The 15539-nt window shown below is 41.0% G+C and overlaps 3 protein-coding genes across 6 annotated transcripts; all 3 read left to right on the top strand.

Moving 5' to 3' along the window:
• Positions 1-840: 840 nt before the first annotated feature.
• On the top strand, positions 841-5725 carry LOC116203475 (cryptochrome-1). Of its 3 annotated transcripts, XM_031535208.1 has the most exons (6): positions 845-1562; positions 1817-1904; positions 2263-2481; positions 2629-3335; positions 4045-4901; positions 5249-5725. In XM_031535208.1, the coding sequence occupies exons 1-6, from the start codon at positions 1560-1562 to the stop codon at positions 5250-5252; spliced, it is 1878 nt and encodes a 625-aa protein (XP_031391068.1). In that variant the 5' UTR covers positions 845-1559; the 3' UTR covers positions 5253-5725. The 3 variants fall into 3 exon arrangements, with proteins under 3 accessions (XP_031391067.1, XP_031391068.1, XP_031391065.1); XM_031535205.1 differs by lacking the exon at positions 1817-1904 and having other exon boundaries at positions 847-1562; XM_031535207.1 differs by lacking the exons at positions 1817-1904; positions 5249-5725 and having other exon boundaries at positions 841-1562; positions 4045-4905.
• Positions 5726-7679: 1954 nt separating this feature from the next.
• Positions 7680-10866, top strand: LOC116205612 (probable protein phosphatase 2C 10). Of its 2 annotated transcripts, none has more exons than XM_031538244.1 (6): positions 7680-8017; positions 8090-8230; positions 8877-9116; positions 9387-9663; positions 10008-10162; positions 10335-10866. In XM_031538244.1, the coding sequence occupies exons 2-6, from the start codon at positions 8192-8194 to the stop codon at positions 10473-10475; spliced, it is 852 nt and encodes a 283-aa protein (XP_031394104.1). In that variant the 5' UTR covers positions 7680-8017; positions 8090-8191; the 3' UTR covers positions 10476-10866. The 2 variants fall into 2 exon arrangements, with proteins under 2 accessions (XP_031394104.1, XP_031394105.1); XM_031538245.1 differs by having other exon boundaries at positions 7680-7990.
• A 2061-nt stretch (positions 10867-12927) lies between these two features.
• Positions 12928-15504, top strand: LOC116203498 (pimeloyl-[acyl-carrier protein] methyl ester esterase-like). Its single transcript, XM_031535246.1, has 5 exons — positions 12928-13523; positions 13847-14134; positions 14778-14870; positions 14962-15029; positions 15230-15504. Exons 1-5 carry the CDS (start codon positions 12942-12944, stop codon positions 15375-15377), a joined length of 1179 nt encoding a protein of 392 aa, XP_031391106.1. The 5' UTR covers positions 12928-12941; the 3' UTR covers positions 15378-15504.
• The last annotated feature ends 35 nt before the right edge of the window (positions 15505-15539 follow it).

Raw genomic sequence — 15539 nt, forward strand, 5'->3', positions numbered from 1 at the left:
CTTAAGATGAATAAACACCAAACTATTTAAACCAACCCACATTAATACTCTGTTCACTTTTTAAACAGATATGTCAGTTTCTTCTTTTTTTTCCTATATATATATATAATAACCTAAAATGATTCTTTAAAACGGCGTGAATAACCTAGGATAGGATGTATACCTCATTTTAAGCAAGCATGGCGAAAATTTTTTACCAAGTAAAAAAAATGAGAACTTAAATATAGTTGTGTTATTATCAGCTGAACTAAATATTTCTTCTGAAATTTGTTTGAGAATTCAGAAACGATTCTCAGATTTGTTAGAACAATGTATTAAATTGTAAATTTTAAAAGACAGGTGATATAATATATATATATATATATGTATCAAAGTTTGGAGAAGGCTATTTCTTATTATTTGTCTGAATATTTCAAAGGGATAAAGCATAAAAGGAAAAATTGATTCCAATTTTTTTTTTTTTGTTTTAAAAGAGAATACCATCTTGAGATATAGAAGTTGCATTATTTATTTATTTATATACAGGTATGGAAGTTGCATTAATTGTAAAGATATAAGCCATGGCAATGAACTTAAATAAATAATTATAATTAATCAAATAAATGCAAAGGTCGTTACATGCAAAAATTCCACCCTGTCAAAGATAGGATCGTGGAAGTACCAAAAATGAGATAGGATCATGGAAGGGGCCTCAGAGCCAAGTGGGGGTTCTGTTTTCTTGCGATGAGATGAGATAAGGGGAATTTGTTTTTCTCCTTTCCTATATAATTACTTTTTTTAAAAAAAAATCATTGAGAACAAAAGTTGTGGCTGAGATTTGCTCTTTGTCAATTTTTGTGCTTGCGTATTCCCTCTCCCCACATTAACCGATCACCTTCACTCTGTCTCCGTTTCCTTTCCTCTCCTCTCCTCTCCTCTCTCTCTCTCTCTCTCTCTGCCAAGAAAACCATCTTGAGAGGGAAGGAAGAACGGGAGGGGGGCAGCAAAAAAAAAAAAAAAAAGAAGAGCAGCCCAGTTTCATGGAAATTTAATTAATCCCAGCCAAGAAAGTGGGAACCTTTGATGAGAAATCGGCCTTAACTGCTAGATAGATAGATAGGATCAGTGCAGATGCTCTAACCCTGTAGTTGGTATGTGCCACCAAATCCTATAAAGGATCAGTAATCAGTGTACCCCTTTTCTGGTTACATGTGTTTGGTGGGCGAAAGGTGAGATTTTTTTATTTTATGTTTTGGGGGTTGTGTCGGCTATGTCAGGTGGTGGGTGTAGCATAGTGTGGTTCAGGAGGGATCTGAGGGTTGAAGACAACCCAGCACTTGCCGCCGGCGTCAGGGCAGGCTCGGTGGTGGCTGTGTTCATCTGGGCACCGGAGGAGGAGGGTCCTTACTATCCCGGGAGGGTATCCCGGTGGTGGCTCAAGCAGAGCTTGTCTCACCTTGATTCTTCCCTTAGGAGCCTCGGGACTGCTCTTGTTGCTAAAAGGTCCACTGACAGTGTTTCCTCCCTGCTTGAGCTTGTGAAGGCCACTGGGGCCACTCAGCTCTTCTTCAATCACCTCTATGGTCAGTATTGTTAGCTCTTTCTCTCCTGTCCTTGTGCTGTTCTCTTACTTGTTTCTTAGTTTCACTTTGTAGTTTTCTTGATTTAGTGACAGGCTGCGGGTTTACTATTAGGATTGAAGAATCTGGGGGTGTGAATTTGGTCATGTAATTGTGAATTTTAAGCATCGAATCGGGGAACTTGGATGATTAGGAAGGCGGGAATTTCATCATAACTAATCCTTTATGTTTATGGTTTTGTTGTTGTGGTATACTAGTTGTTGGCTGTGGTGGTGGTGAGAGATCAAATTGAATGTTTCAACTTTCAAGTAAACTGGGATTCACCGAGGATTGAGTGTTGGAGAGGTAAGCTTAAGCTGCGAATAGACGGATCAGTTCTGTATTTGGAGAGGCAAGAAATGGGGGAAATGGGAAATTCATCGGAATTTCATTTCTAATGAGTAATGACCGGATTACCAGCTCAGCTCACCGTTTGATCTGTTTTTCACCTTCGTAGTTGATGGTATCCTGAAGTGATTCATCTAACAATTTGTTAGTCCATTTTTTTATTTCTGCAAGTTATTAGTATAGCTTTACTTAGTATCTAATTGATTAAGAAGTATCTGAAAGAATTTTTTTATTTTGTTTTCTCTTTTCTTGGCTATTTTGAACTTTTAGTCATGAGTCATTGGATGGGTAGAATTCAATATGTTTTGTCTTTCAGATCCCTTGTCCCTTATTAGAGACCACCGGGCAAAGGAGGTTTTGACAGCCCAAGGCGTGACAGTTCGATCTTTCAATGCGGATTTGCTGTATGAACCGTGGGAAGTCAGTGATGAGCAAGGCCGCCCATTTACAACTTTTGCTGATTTCTGGGAAAGATGCCTCAGCATGCCTTTTGATCCGGAGGCTCCACTTCTCCCTCCTAAGAGGATCATTTCAGGTTTTCCCTTCCTTGTTTTCATTCTTACTTTCTCCTATGTCAGAGATATCTGAGAAGGATATTTTCATCTGAAGATGAAGAATAACTTTACAAGTATACATTTCTGAAGTAAACTAACTGTGGTTACTGTCATTGCACAATTTCAAGGTGATATATCAAGGTGTCCTTCAGACACACTGGTCTTTGAAGACGAATCAGAGAAAGGAAGCAATGCATTGCTTGCCCGTGCATGGTCCCCAGGCTGGAGCAATGCTGATAAGGCCCTCACTACGTTCATTAACGGGCCACTGATCGAATACTCTGAGAACCGACGAAAAGCTGATAGTGCCACGACCTCGTTCCTCTCTCCTCATCTCCACTTTGGAGAGGTCAGCGTGAGGAAATTATTTCACTTAGTTCGTATCAAGCAGGTGTTGTGGGCCAATGAGGGCAACAAGGCCGGTGAGGAGAGTGTGAACCTCTTCCTCAAGTCCATCGGGCTGAGGGAATATTCTCGCTACATGAGTTTCAACCACCCTTACAGCCTTGAGCGGCCTCTTCTGGGCCATCTGAAGTTTTTCCCCTGGGTCGTGGACGAGAATTACTTCAAAGCATGGAGGCAGGGTAGAACGGGCTACCCACTAGTGGATGCCGGGATGCGGGAGCTCTGGGCCACAGGGTGGCTCCATGATCGTATTAGGGTGGTGGTCTCAAGCTTCTTTGTGAAGGTTCTTCAGCTCCCATGGAGGTGGGGGATGAAGTATTTCTGGGACACCCTTTTGGATGCAGATCTGGAGAGCGATGCCCTTGGGTGGCAGTATATCTCCGGGACCCTCCCTGATGGCCGTGAATTTGATCGCATAGATAATCCTCAGGTAGACTTCAAATGATGACCGATATATGTTGTTATTCGCCAAAGTTGATTCTGTTCAATGCATGTTCTTAATTTGCCTGATGCCACAAGTTTCAAAAAATATATTTCTTAAATGTTGTAAGCAGCTCTTAAGTCACATTAGTTGGTATTCATAGTGTTCTTGATGAGGTCTACGATATCCTTTGTGAGAGAATAGGTCATCATGGCAGCCTGCTTTGGGATTTCTTGCTGTCTGAAATTGTGTCGTATTTTCTTCTCTCTCCTCCCCCCCCCCAACCCCTCTCTACCTTTTTCTAACCGAGCGTATTGGTCCAATGTCCATCACATTTTGTTCATGCTGTTTTTTAAGCTGCTGTAGTGCTGATGTTTTTATGCAGTCCTTACAGTCCTTTGTTGAATGGTATCTTATGGACATGTTTCTTGAGGATTATCGGATGAAAAAAAGTAACAGTTTCAGAATTTGTTGATGTATCTTTGTCTATCTAATGTTGAGACTGTTCTGCTGATATTCATGATAATGGAGATTATTGTGGTGGATTATCTGCACATTCGATCTAGTCAGGGCTTCTGATCTTATCTATTTCTTTTTCTTCCGAAGAATGTCAAATTTATGTCAAGATTTAAGACATAGGAAAGTAGTTAATTCTATTGAAGTTGACAAAATATTTGTAGTGTGATCAAATTTACATTTATTATATTGCATTTTGCAGTTCGAGGGCTATAAATTTGACCCAAATGGAGAATACGTCCGTCGATGGCTTCCTGAACTTGCACGCCTCCCAACCGAGTGGATCCATCACCCTTGGAATGCACCCGAGTCTGTACTTCAAGCTGCAGGGATCGAACTTGGGTCAAATTACCCTCTTCCAATCGTTGGAATAGATGCAGCAAAAGCCCATCTTCAAGAAGCGCTTTCAATCATGTGGCAGCATGAGGCAGCCTCAAGAGCCGCAATCGAGAATGGGACTGAGGAAGGGCTGGGAGACTCCTCGGAGTTTGCCCCCATTGCATTCCCTCAGGATGTGCAGATGGAGGAGGAGATTGCGCCTGCACCCAGCCCCGAGCCCGCAAGGAACCATAACCACCTGCCTGGTTCAACCCGCCGGTATGAGGATCAGATGGTACCAAGCATAACATCCCTGGTGAGGGCCGAGGATGAAGAGACATCCTCAGATGTTCGGAACTCTGTCGGTGACAGCAGAGGGGAAGTGCCTGCCACGAACATGAATGTGAACATGGACCATGACCCACCCAGGACGGATGTCATGGAGGCAAACAACCCAGGGGCATTCCAGGCAGTCCGAACAAATGCCAACAATCCTCGTCCACATAATAACTTCACAATGGGGATACATAGTGCAGCGGAGGATTCTACTGCAGAATCATCAAGCACTACGAGCCGGAGGGAGAGGGATGGAGGTGTCGTCCCAGTTTGGTCGCCATCAGCTTCTGCTTACTCGGATCAGTTTGTGGGAGATGAGAACGGGATTGGGGCATCCTCCTCTTATTTGCCCAGGCATCCTCAGTCTCATCAGATTGTGAACTGGAGACGGCTATCTCAGACTGGGTAAGGACGATCCTTCGATGGTGCATTGTCAATTTGGCTGTGACTTAAAAAAAACTGTTTCCGGTCTTCCATTGTTCGTCCATCGAGGGGGAAAGAGGTGTTGGATTGCCGATCACAAAATGTTTCTGGATGAAAACATCTCGTAAAAATGCAATTCAAGCAGCTCTGTTCCTCATCTTTTCATGTCGAAAAAGAAAGAAAAATGGAAGACTAGGAAACATCGTCCACTTATACGTGACTGCCTCTTCAGTATGCCTGTAATTTAAGCAGTCGGATTGAAGTAAAGCCGAACAGTTCACATTGTCAGCTAAAAAATTTAGTTACTGACATGTTCATCCTGTTATCAGGTGACCTTACCGATAGGTCTGAAACGAACAATCGGGTAGGAGATAGATGCAGGAGGCAAATGCAGAATGAGGGCAAGGACACGGTCTAACCACCGAATCTCAGGGTACATATTAGCGATGACAGAGGCGCCGGACTACTCTCGAGTCTGACCTCATCGACAGTTTTTAACTCCACAGTGCCTCTGATGCCCTCGAAGCTGTTTCGGGCAGCCGTACTAGTGTCTAATATAAATTATTTTTGGATCTTCTATCCTCTTACCCCTCTTCTTAAGCTCTTGGTTGTATCATATTCTATGGAGCTGTCCTGTATAGTGTTGTGCTGTTCTCGTTAGGCGACGAGAGGAGAAGGGTCGTGATAGGTAACATTTGTGGTTTTACTAATAAACCCGAGTCTGCTATCCTCGTGATGGTAATGGTTATTGGTTCGGCACATATTAATCGCATCGAAAATTTAATTAAACCATCCACAGGACGATAGTTAGTCGTGTTTGTTCTGTTAAAGTGATCTGTTTACTTTAGTTCTCTCGATGGCTAAAATCTTCACGCCGATGAAATTAAACACGTGCGATTGCTTTGTGCGTAGAAAAGAGTACGTGTCCATATTGATTTTATACTTTAAAAAATATAATGACACGTGCATGAAAACACATAGGCTGACACAATCTAGATAGCTTTGCATTATATCGCGTAAAAAGATAGAAAGACAATTTATTGGTAAAGTGAATTCTTTGTAATAACCATGTAATATTTCCCCGCATATGCACAATTGAGCGTAACTTTCCCATATTTAAAATTAATCGAAAATAAAGAGTCAGATAATATATTTTAATATTTTATATTATTAGTTAATTGAAGATTTCATTTTGTAATCGCGATCATTTTTCTCAAGGTTAAACTTTATTTTATATCTATATGAAAAATGCATTTTCCTCCGAAACGTGTGTCCTCCGAATCATGCGAATAAGACACAATGTAAAAGTGCCCCTCATGTTGACATCAATTACACCTGTATCCCACTGTCGCATTCAGAGGCTTGGAATTCGGAGGAAATAGCACCTTTCATGTCTATATACATACATATATATATATATATATATATACAAAGTGTCACAATTTCTCCTATTTTAACGGGATATATTGATATTGATACTGAAAAAAAAGAAAGAATATATTAATAAACAATTTGAAGATATTTGACGAATATATTGATTCGTCAAATATCTTCCTCGTTGAATTGTTTTTCGAGCCGGTCATGTTTTATGGAACAAACAATATTAACATGAAGTAGATGTGTGTTTTAGCTGTCTTTTTTCTTTTTCTTTTTCTCTTTTTGATGAACGTGTTTTAGCATCTTGTTTGTGTTTATGTGTGTGATCACTAGTTTGCCTGGGGAAACGAAGGAAACAGACGGAAAATGTGCCAAAAATGACATCGCTCAAACCCCTACTGGAATCATAGGTTTTTACAGTTTGCTGTACTCGAAAGTTTTTTTTTTTTTTTTTTTTAAAAAGGTAGTTTTTGCTGTGGGCAATCACACTCTTCCCTAACTTCGAAATTTTATTCTATATAGTTACTCTCGCACGACGCGGCATTTACGCCGGGTAGAGATTTGAAGTCGGAGTGATTATTCAAAAGTTGAAATATGCTTCATTCCCCAAAACACGGAGGATTATTAAACTTCTAGATTTGACAACATCGATAGTTGAGTCAAGACGCATTATAAGTAGTTAACATACATACATCCATCAACCAAGTTATTATATTAATTTTTCGTGATCTATTCTTCGAACTTTGAGGTTTCAGGTTAGTAAAAATGCCGTACGGGACGAGTCATATGAGCATCTAACGGCCAAACTAATAATTTGGCGTGATTTGAGGACCCGGGGGGGCGGCGTGGGTTACTATGTGAAATATAGGTTTTACTTTTATTGATAAATAATTTTACAGACAATGAATTTATCCTGAATTTTTTGGGATGATAAAAAAAAAAAAAAGAAGAGAAGAAAACAAACAGTAAAAGGCCAGCAAAGTCAACCCATAAGAATCGAAGTCGTCCCCTCTGCTTCCTCTCTCTTCTTTCCTCTTTATTGGAAACTAAAGCTCAGTCAGGCGCGTTGCATCGTCATTAAAGAAATTAATAAATATAATTATTTGGTGTATATTTTTGGAAAATAAAAAAATAGTTTCATAGAAAACTTTTAATATTTATGTGTGATTTTTTTTAATATAAAATTAATTGTTATGATTGTATTAAAATTGAAATATTTAAATACATGAATTTCCTTTCGAAAAAATTAATTGTCTGAGTATAAATAGATTTCTTTATTTTTTATTTTTTGGGTAGGAAATTTCTTTACTTTGTTATATCAAACTAATTATAACAATGAGAGCGAAAGAAAGGAAGCATTTCTCCTTTTCCCCCGTCCAACCCAAAAAGCAGAAGACTTCCAAGAACGGACAGATCATCTCTCCCTCTCTCTCTCTCTCTCTCTCTCTCACTGTCTCACAGAGCTGAGCACCCTTCTGATTCTTTCTTCTTCTTCCTCTCTCTCTCTCTCTCTCCCCCTCATTACAGCGACTTCTCAGTCGTTTGCTTTTTAGCTAGCTAATGGGGAGGAAGAAGATAAGCTGGAGTCAAGGGTCATCGTTAAGCTAGCTTTTAATTTGGACATGTGGGAAAGCAAGTTGTCACCTTTCGGATACCCAGTTCTTGTTCCTGCTTGTTTCTTGCATTATTGGATCGTAGGTGTTGTGTATATGACTCTATACGTAAGGACGAGTTCCGAAGTTGAGCGTTTAGCGATCAAGATTGGATTTTTATTTTCCTCGGTGATGTTGCAGATAGTAAATTCGTGACCGCAGAATTTAAATGGGATGCTGGTGATCTGTTTGGCACGGTGGAGTCGCTGCGTGGAGGTTGTTAAAAGTTAAGATTAGGCTGTTATGGACAGGTTGTGTTGTTTCAGATCATCCTATTCTCAGGTAATTGATGATCATATATTGTCCCCCCATCCCCTCCGCCAATCCCCGCGCGCTCCTGTTGTTCCTTTCTATTTGTTAAATGAGCTAGCAGTTGAGGCTTCTGTTGGGTATGCTAATTGAAGGCTCTGAGTTGAGCTGAAATGTCATTCTTGATGTTCTAAAAGTACTTAATGAAGCAGTTATTTCTTTAGATAATGATTTTGGGGGCTAAATGGAACTTCTCCCGGTGAAACAGCCTTTAACCCCACTTAGATCTTATATGAATTTTGCCTAGTTTTTTACACTTTGAACTTGAGATAATTACCTGAGTTGAACACCTCGATTTGAAATTCTATCTGTCGGCGGTTTTCCCTGTCAATTAGCGGGAGATTTTGTTTTCTGCCAAGAGCTTTTCAACATTATAGTTCAGGCTTCAGAGTAATGAATTGTTATCATCATTGTTTCTTTGTTAGATTAGTACGTGTATTGGCTATTTGCTAGCTTATCATTACAATCAGCAATTCTCTTTCGCCGTCCAAAGCTTGTGTTGATATTGGTTCATGAGATTGGACTATAACGGTTCAAAGCCTTTTCTTGCTATTATATGCTTATGTCCCAATACAAGCGTATCTCATCACCATTAATTTTTCCAATCTTACCATGGTAGCTTGTAGCGAGGAGATCGGCTTCGAGCTCTGGTAAGGGAAGAAGCCATGAGGGTCTGATCAAGTATGGTTTCAGCCTAGTAAAAGGAAAAGCAAATCATCCCATGGAGGATTATCATGTCGCCAAGTTCATGCAGACCCGAGGTCACGAGTTGGGTTTGTTTGCCATTTATGATGGGCATCTGGGAGATAGTGTGCCTGCCTACCTTCAGAAGCACTTATTTTCCAATATCTTGAATGAGGTGAAACTTCAATTCTTAATTTCCTACTAGGAAATGGAAACAGCTCATTTGTTTGATGAAATGCTGTAGATTCATTAAATGAGTTGAGTAAAAGATTTTCAGAAAGCAAAATGAATGGGTGGAAGGGTTGTAGGGAACTTGCATGCTTGCACATCGTGAACCGGCATCTTTGTTTACTAGAAAATGAGGAATTTGAACTACTGATTTTCCATGAAGACAATAGGGTCCAATGTTTAAAGCTTATAGACTTACCATATTCAATCAATGCAGGAAGAGTTTTGGGTGAACCCTGATTTATCAATTTCAAAGGCCTACGAAAGTACGGACAAGGCAATACTCTCAAACAGTTCTGACTTGGGCCGTGGTGGGTCAACTGCTGTCACAGCAATTTTAATAAACGGCAGGAGGTTATGGGTTGCCAATGTTGGAGATTCCCGGGCTGTGCTATCAAGAGGTGGTCAGGCTGTACAGATGAGTACTGATCATGAGCCCAACATGGAACGAGGTAGCATTGAGCATCGAGGTGGCTTTGTCTCAAACATGCCAGGTTTCATTCACACCTCAGTCTTTACCAGCCTTGATATTTTCAGTTGTTAAGTTTGAACCTCACAGGAACATTTTTCTTCAGAACCAGCTGATTATGTTTCTTTTAAAAAGAACAAGCTGATAGTACTAATTTTATGTCTCATTAGTCCGTTCACAGTTTGTGTTCATCAATGAAGAAAGCAATTATTTTGCTGTTCATCAATAAATTTTGATTGGAAAATGCTTGTTACTTTCTGTAGCATGATACGATTTCCGATCGATTCCTTTTCCTTGTTCTTTTTTCAGATTGTATATTGCTGCTATGAAATGCTATAAAAAAATTTTAACGTACATCTTCTTTACCAGGAGATGTGCCCAGAGTCAATGGACAGCTTGCAGTTTCTCGTGCTTTTGGAGACAAAAGCCTCAAATCACATCTGCGGTCCGATCCGGACATCAAAGACACAACAGTTAAGGTCATCGATGATGTCTTAGTCCTTGCAAGCGATGGTCTTTGGAAGGTCTGTTATGCTCATATCTCTTTGTCCTCTATATATATGCACTTCTGAGGTGTAAGACGATTGACATTAAGTCTGAAAAAAAAATCACGGTGATAATTTTTCTCAATTGATATAATTAACATGAAATATGTCTTGAAGGACTTTGTGTGGCCCGTGCATATGTTTGGTTCAGGTGATGAACAATCAAGAGGCAATTGACATCGCACGAAGGATCAAAGACCCACTGAAGGCAGCAAAGCAGTTGACAGCTGAAGCTTTGAAGAGAGACAGTAAAGACGACATCTCATGCATTGTGGTTAGATTAACAGGCTGATATGATGTCTATAGATGCTCAGTACGGTCGAGAACAGACTCATATTCCAGATGAGTAGAGAATCAAAGGATTTTGATCTTGGTCGTGGGAAGCAGTTAATCTGCCAAATTGGGATAACAGGAGTTGAGTGTGACGGGTCTCGTCGTAAATGTCGGGATTTTCTCCGGATGTTTGGGTTGGTTATGGTGCTTCATATCGACTGATGTAGGTTTTCGAGTTTATGTTTATGTTCTTTTTCAGAATCTCTACCGAAAAGAATGTATTAGCTATCTGTCTCTTCTGGAGGATGCTGTTGGTAGGATTTTGTTTGTGGTTGCTCTCCAAAGTTCAAGAAAACATTATTTATTACCCAAAAAAGCAGTTCAAGAAAACAAGTTTCATTATTCTGTCATCGAAGTTATTATATATTACAAATACAATAATATGGCGGAATATTAATTGATGATCGTAAGTACGTAGTGTCGGTTGACAACTAGTTGATAATTTTCTTTGTGGTCCAACACGAGAATTGAGTTATTTGTTATCCCACGTGGGGTAGCATGGTCCATATTTTTCATTTAGAAAACAAAATAACAGTAACTTTGTTGAAGAGGGGCTCTTCTTGTTCAATTACTTTCCCCCAATTCCTCAATTAGTGGTGTTCGGGTCAGTTTGCAGGCACTTTGAATAATCCATTTTATGATGGGCGTTCAGTAGGAAGTGATTCATGTGGATTACTGGGAATATAATTTTAAACTTCCTGAGTCTATTAGATAGCCATGTTTGGTTGATGTATATATGGTAATTTGAATTGTCAAGGTAATTCACTTTTCGATTCATCTGTAATACACTTTCCTAACTGGGAGTGTCTTACCAGTAAGGTTATCAGCAATATATAATAATATTATCTGCCCATATCGAAAATAGTGATGAACATTACCAGTAATTTTTAAAGAGAAAATCTATTAGTAGGAATTTAAATGGGAAAATGATATTAATAATCTTAAAAGTTTATTATTTTTCGACATTGTCTCCTAAAAGTTTTATTTCGAAAAATAAAATCTTAAAACGTTTGAAAAAGTATCAGCAGTTCCTATCCGTCGCTGCTCTCGACAAAACTGCTAGCATAGAGGTAACGCCGCTAAGTGCATCCAGATGACCGTTAGATGCTGGCGTTACGAGTGGATTCAAGTCCCAATTTGAAAGACCTGACACGGTACTCCGAAACGGGGCTCTAATATCCCACAGCCGAGAGCGGCGAGGCCATGCGACTCCTCGTCCTCCTCGTAAGCGTGGGCGTCCCCTTTCCTCCATTGATGGTACCTCTGTTGGTGCACCATCTTCTGTTGCAAAAAAAGCTCAGACCTTTTCTCTCTTTTTTTTTTTTAATATTTCTTGATCAGACCTTCAGCTGGTCGTGTTTTCGAAACGACCCCAAAAAACTGGCAGAAGAAGAGAGAGCAGAGAGAGGGGTTTAGGGTTCCCAAAGCTTAAAGGATGGAGCCACAGGAACAACCCTTTAATGGAGTTTTGTTGCTTTTTCTGCTCCCTTCACAGAGAACGAGGAAAGTTTCCCTCTTTTCTTCTCTTGGGTTGGGCGTATGTGTGAGAGAATCACAAAGTCGACAGTAGAGAGAGAGAGAGAGAGAGAGAAGACGAGGGACTAAGCAAAGCAATGTTGTTCCGATGACAGAGGAAGAGAGCTGTGAGGGAAGAGCTTTAGTCTTTAATGGCTGCCTTCGAGAGGGAATGTCCCCGAAAGAATTCAACTGCGTGTGAAGGAGAAGCGCGGATCGGACTTTCCTCCTCTGTTTGTGTTGGGTGATTTTATGGGCATTTCATTTTCTTGCGTGAGTCGGTTCCTTTTGGGACTTTCCTCTTCTGTTTGTTCCGCCTGCTCGTGCTTGCTCGAGCAGACCGGTAGCTATGCTCCTCTGCTGGTGCTACCTCCGCTGTGCTCCTCTGCTCATGCTACTTCCGCTGTGCAAGGGTTTCACGAGTTCCCAGGTCAAGTCTCGAGTTTTCGGGTTTTCATTCGGGCCAAGAGTGCCACGTCAGCAAACTAACGGTCACTTGAGCGAAACTGATAGCAGTAACTCCACGTTGACGGGCCGGTGACGGCAAGGGACGGATAGAATCACTGCTAACACTTTTCAAATATTTTAAGACTTGTTTCTCAAAATAAAACTTTTAAAATTTAATATCAAAAAATAACAAACTTTTAAGATACTATTATCATTTTTTGAAATTTAAAATATCATTAATCTCAAATAGTAATGGATGATATTAGACCAAGCGCTGCATGTTAAAACCAAAACAAAACAAAATAGGATAATAATAATTACGGATAATCATTTTGTCCAATTTAAAAGAAGCCAGTGGAATTATTCCTTATATTAAGTTTACATGTGATAATAAATAAATAGAATAATAATTGATTGAAAAGGAAGATAAAATGAATGAAAGAATTCGTCCAATAAATGCCGCATGACGCACATGGTCTCTCTCTCTCTCTCTCTCTCAAACTCCATAGTCGCTCCATTTTCAAGCTCTGATCTCTTCTTCTCTACTCTGAATCTCATTCTCTTCGACTTTTCAACCCAAAGAGAAACGGGGAATTTTTTGTTAACGATCCATTTTCTCTACAAGGTTCGGGAGAGAAGAGACGAGAAGAATCTTTCCGGCCTCAATGCCACGTGGCCTGACACTTCCGACACCAAGACAAGAATGACCGGCTGCTTCAGCTTGACAGAGTCACGGAACTGGTGCTACCGGTCCGCCTTCCGGAGGGCGGGTCTCCAGTCGGCCATCACGGACCTGCAAGATGGGACCGTCATGCACTGCTGGGTCCCCAAGGATCGGGTCGGCTCGAGGCCCGATCTGTTACTCATCCACGGTCTCGGCGCCAACGCGCTGTGGCAGTGGGGCGATGTCGTGGGCCGGTTCGCCGGCCACTTCAACGTCTACGTTCCGGACCTCCTCTTCTTCGGCTACTCCTTCACGGCCCGACCGGAGCGGTGCGAGTCGTTCCATGCTCAGTGCATCATGCGGGTCATGGAGGCCCACTCGGTCAGTCCTCCCTCAGCTCCATGTTTTCCATGTTTTCTGTTTCCCGCAAAACGTTTTCTAGAATGGACCTGTTTGATTTGATCACAACTGTATTGTCCGTTCAAGAGCTACCAGTAATGAGTCAGAGATGAAGAATGTTTTTCTTTGCCGAAAAAATGAGTGAGCGAAGAGAAAACGTGTTTCCTCTCCGACAGAATTGCGCCGGAAAAATCTGATACTGACACAGTTTCAATTTTTTCAGCCTAACTTTAGAGGATTTTCAGGAATAATTATTGAAGAATAATAATAAGCAGTGGAATGATTAAGTGGGGTGGTTAAAGCAGGTGAGGAGGATGAGCGTGGTGGGGCTAAGCTACGGTGGGTTCATCGGGTACAGCATCGCGGCACAGTACCCTGCGGCAGTGGAGAGTCTGGTAATATGCTGCGCGGCCGTGTGCATGGAGGAGAAGGACCTGAAGGACGGCGTCTTCAGGATCTCTGACCTCGAGGAGGCGGCGGAGATTCTCGTCCCCCAGACCCCTGACCGCCTTCGGGAACTCATGGGCTTCACCCTTTACCGGGGACCGCCTCTCCGCCTCATCCCTTCTTGCATTCTCAACGACTTCATTCATGTAAGTGATTCTATCTCTTAATTAGTTGACTCATTAATTGGTAATTATTTGTTTAGTGGGTTCGATTTCAGATCTCCGGAAGTAGAACTTGAGCTGAATACATATGTGACTTTGGTCAGTTATTAGGATTTTCAATGATTGAGCAGAAACATGAACAACCTCCGGTATCTAACCATCGAGCTTATAATATAAATGATGGGATAGGTTCTGTCCTGTCCGTGATGTAAATGCGCCGAGCTTACAGAGATACGTTTAAATCGAGCACATAAATTGTGATGGAACAGCATGAAGGGTCATGCTTCCTGCACGACAGCTACATGTTGATGCTGTTTTCATCGTTTGCTTGTCAAACTTGACATTACATAGAAGAAAAATAGCTCCAAAAACTAGAGAGAGTTAGGTTTCCAGCTGGTTCCGGATAAGATAAGTGAGGATAGGAATCAAGCTGTGTTACGAGATGTGACGGACAATGGTATGGAAATGATATTTGATGTCTGGACTTTCTATCTAATTTAATAAAACTGGTCCGACCGATGACTTTCTTCGGGGAAAGGTCTCCGTTGAATGATTTACGATGCATGTCCTACAATATTTTAATTTTTATAAACCGAGGTTATTTGTATCCCGACACTGCAATTGACAGGCAATGTGTGCCGATTACGTGGAGGAGAAGAGGGATCTGATCAGAGCCATCCCCAGAGGTCGCAAAATATCGGAACTTCCAAAGATTACTCAGGTTTGCTCGACCTTACATGTCGAGGTTTCTTAATGGTCCATGTAGAGTACATAATCCCTCATGACCAAATAAATTGCTCGTGATTTTTCAGCCCACGTTGATCATATGGGGGGAGCATGACCAAGTCTTCCCACTAGACTTGGGTCACAGACTCAAAAGGCGAGGACGCTATTATACTTGCGCATGGCTTTCTCGTTTCCTATGGCTATTGTGTATCTTTCCGATCCGGTCATGCTTGGAACTGAATCACCTCATGAAGTCATAAGCTACTGATACACTAATTGCATCTTGCTTCCTTATTGTCGACTTTCACTGCTGATCATTGCAAAGTGCGAATGACTCTTCTTCGTGGTTGGCAGGCATATAGGGGACAATGCGGAGCTAGTGGTCGTCAAGGATGCAGGACACGCCTTCAACGTCCAGAAGCCCAAAGAGTTCTACATGCACTTAAAGCACTTTCTTATTGATCGCCCATCTCTTCCACAACACAATCACCAAAAACCTTGACTAGTAATAATCTTCAGAAATATTTTTGCACTTATCGATTCGTTGAAATAATTGCTCAATAAATGATGAACATTTTACAAATGTGTATGCTATTTCATTAAATGGCAATTCTCAAATTGACCGAGTACCTGGAAATGCCGAGTGCGGAGAGGAACTTTAAGA

The sequence above is a fragment of the Punica granatum genome, chromosome 4 (assembly GCF_007655135.1).
Source record: "Punica granatum isolate Tunisia-2019 chromosome 4, ASM765513v2, whole genome shotgun sequence".
NCBI classification, from domain to species: Eukaryota; Viridiplantae; Streptophyta; class Magnoliopsida; order Myrtales; family Lythraceae; genus Punica; species Punica granatum.